This window comes from Sinocyclocheilus rhinocerous, unplaced genomic scaffold, assembly GCF_001515625.1.
Source record: "Sinocyclocheilus rhinocerous isolate Xijiao unplaced genomic scaffold, SAMN03320098_v1.1 scaffold1015, whole genome shotgun sequence".
Classification (NCBI taxonomy): Eukaryota; Metazoa; Chordata; class Actinopteri; order Cypriniformes; family Cyprinidae; genus Sinocyclocheilus; species Sinocyclocheilus rhinocerous.
In genome coordinates, this window is record NW_015644379.1 from 416226 (window position 1) to 418725 (window position 2500).

General features: G+C 37.2%; 1 protein-coding gene across 1 annotated transcript in view; it reads left to right on the forward strand.

The window, feature by feature from the left end:
- The window catches only part of col25a1 (collagen type XXV alpha 1 chain), a 345048-nt gene that overhangs the window by 302679 nt on the left and 39869 nt on the right, over positions 1-2500 (forward strand). Inside the window, exons 17-20 of the mRNA XM_016575979.1 lie at positions 1112-1156; positions 1320-1364; positions 2030-2107; positions 2493-2500. The exon at positions 2493-2500 is cut by the window's right edge and continues 16 nt beyond it. Coding sequence (XP_016431465.1) covers positions 1112-1156; positions 1320-1364; positions 2030-2107; positions 2493-2500 — 176 coding nt within the window. The remainder of the gene's footprint in view (positions 1-1111; positions 1157-1319; positions 1365-2029; positions 2108-2492) is intronic.

The window sequence follows — 2500 nt, forward strand, 5'->3', positions numbered from 1 at the left end:
TCCTGCAGAGTTTAGCTCCAACTTGCCTCAACACACCTGCCGGGAAGTTTCTAGTATGCATAGTAAGAGCTTGATTAGCTGGTTCAGGTGTGTCTAATTGGGGTTGGATCTAAACTCTGCAGGACATCGGCCCTCCAGGACTGAGTTTGGGCACCCCTGCTTTAGAGTGTCACAGTGACCGTCTTTTTGCAGTAAAGCACCTGTCATAGTTTAATGAGAGGGAAGATGACATGAAGCGATCTGAGGTTAGCTGCATTGAAAACAGATGAGCGCACATGTGCATATAGAGCTCCCGATCGAGGCGAAGTTCACAGGATTTTGTCCACAGAATGATAAGAGCACACATTTTAACATATTATTTTATTATTTCACACTCAGTATTTTAACTTAAGTGCTGCAAGCCATGCATACAATGCCAGACAATGACAGATTTCTGGTACGCAAAACAAGTACTTTAAAGGAATTCCTTAGCTTATTGCCATTACTGTGGCAGCCAACAACAGTACAGCTTAACCCTCCGCACACTTTTATATTTAGTTATTGAAAAAGTTTCAATTCAATCAATCTTTTTTACCCCGTTTTAACATGGATTTCTATGGAGACTGGCCGTAGATGTCGGGCAAGATTGCGGATAGCAGCTGCACCACATAATATCCGTGTTCTGATTGGTAAGATCGCCTGTCAATCAAGCTCCCTGCGAACAGTCAATTAGCTGTGTTTATGCTGTGGGTAATTTCTGCAGGAGTTCTTTACCCAGTCTAAATAAACAAAAGACACATGAGACATAATGAATCTCCAGCCGTCAGATAAAAGCCATTAATTGACAGACAGTCTTCCAAAGGTCAAATAAACAATCTCTGATTATTACCTCAAGAAAACTAAGTCTTAAAATGTTATATGGTGTAAACCATATTACCACCTCTGTAATTCTCAAGGGGGCCTTTGAGAAAAAAAGACATTTATTTGTTTATGCACCAGTATTTAATCATCTTATTGCTCAACCAGTAACATGGACCATAATTAATCTGACCACACACACAACTGATATTTTATCATGTTGCCTCTGAATGTGTTGATGATAAGTCTTTAACTGTTTTCAAATAATTATAAGGGAGAGCAGGGGGAACCAGGAGCACCAGGCCCGAAAGGTTCAAAGGTTAGTCTTTATTCTTTTGTAACCCACGTGCATTTGAAAGTTAAAACAATTAATATGTAAAGCTAAAGTATTAAAACAAATAAAATGTGTTACATATTAATATAACAAACAGCCAATATTATACTTTCTCAAAATACTTAAATATAATATTGGTCCATTACAGGGAGATTCAGGAGACAAAGGTGATGTAGGCCCAACAGGATCACAAGTGAGTAAAGTCTAAAATGATGTTTAGACAACTCTGACTAGCAAATGTAACACTGGTCTGTACATTAGCTTTATTCTTACATCATTTCATTGCTGTGGTGTGTGAAACATTTTTTATTTTTTTTTGCTGATGTAATTGGGTTAAGGTTGCACTTCAGGATTTATTGATTGTTCACAAATCCAGGGCATAATGTTGTGAAACAGCTGGTAAATAAGCAGACAGTAACAAGATACACTGACACTACACTGACGATTTTGTTCAAAGCCTTGATCAAACAATAGGCAAAACAGTTTAAATTGGTTGGCAAATCAGTTTGAATTATTTGTTCAGTTCCCTGCATGCACTAAATTGTTTGAAGCAGTTCCTCAGTCGGAGTCGTAACAGGAAATTTAAGAACATGGAGAACATAAATAGCATCGGATGAACCTACAGTCAATTGAAAGCAAATCTACAAATGCATCTTATTGTATGGCAGCGAAATATACATATATTTGTACTTTTACTTGAGTAAAGTTTTTGGATGCTCTACCCACCTCTGTAAATAAGCTTCAAAATAAGAAATATTGTCCCAAGACAGTTTATTGTCCCAGGTCCCTAGTGTTTTTAGAATAAACAATGCTGGAATTTATATTTACCCACTTAATGAATATATTGTTTTTGTTCAGGGGCCACCTGGGGAGAAAGGTGACCAGGGTACAACTGAAATCATAGACTACAATGGAAACATCCAAGAGGCTCTTCAGGTTAGTGGAATCATGTCATATTTATTATCTTTCATTGGAAATCATATTTCTAACCTGTAATGAGCTGCGCAAGTTAAGACAGCTTTCATATCACAAGCCAAAGTGCTCAATTCCTAATATCTGGTCAAGTAATTGAGAAGAATTATGACTGAAAGTAAGGATTGACATAAAATTGCATGAACATCAGTCTGACTGTTCACACTGAATTAACTTTTAAATAATTCAAATACACACCCAACAATGCATAATGGATAACGTTCTACAGTAGTGTTTTATGTGGGGCTTGAAAAGTAATGTGCACAGACAGAAAGCATAACACATAGGTTGGTCTGATGCATAACTGTAATCTTATCTTTTACCTTCCCTCCTTCCTGAACGACTACAGAAGATAAC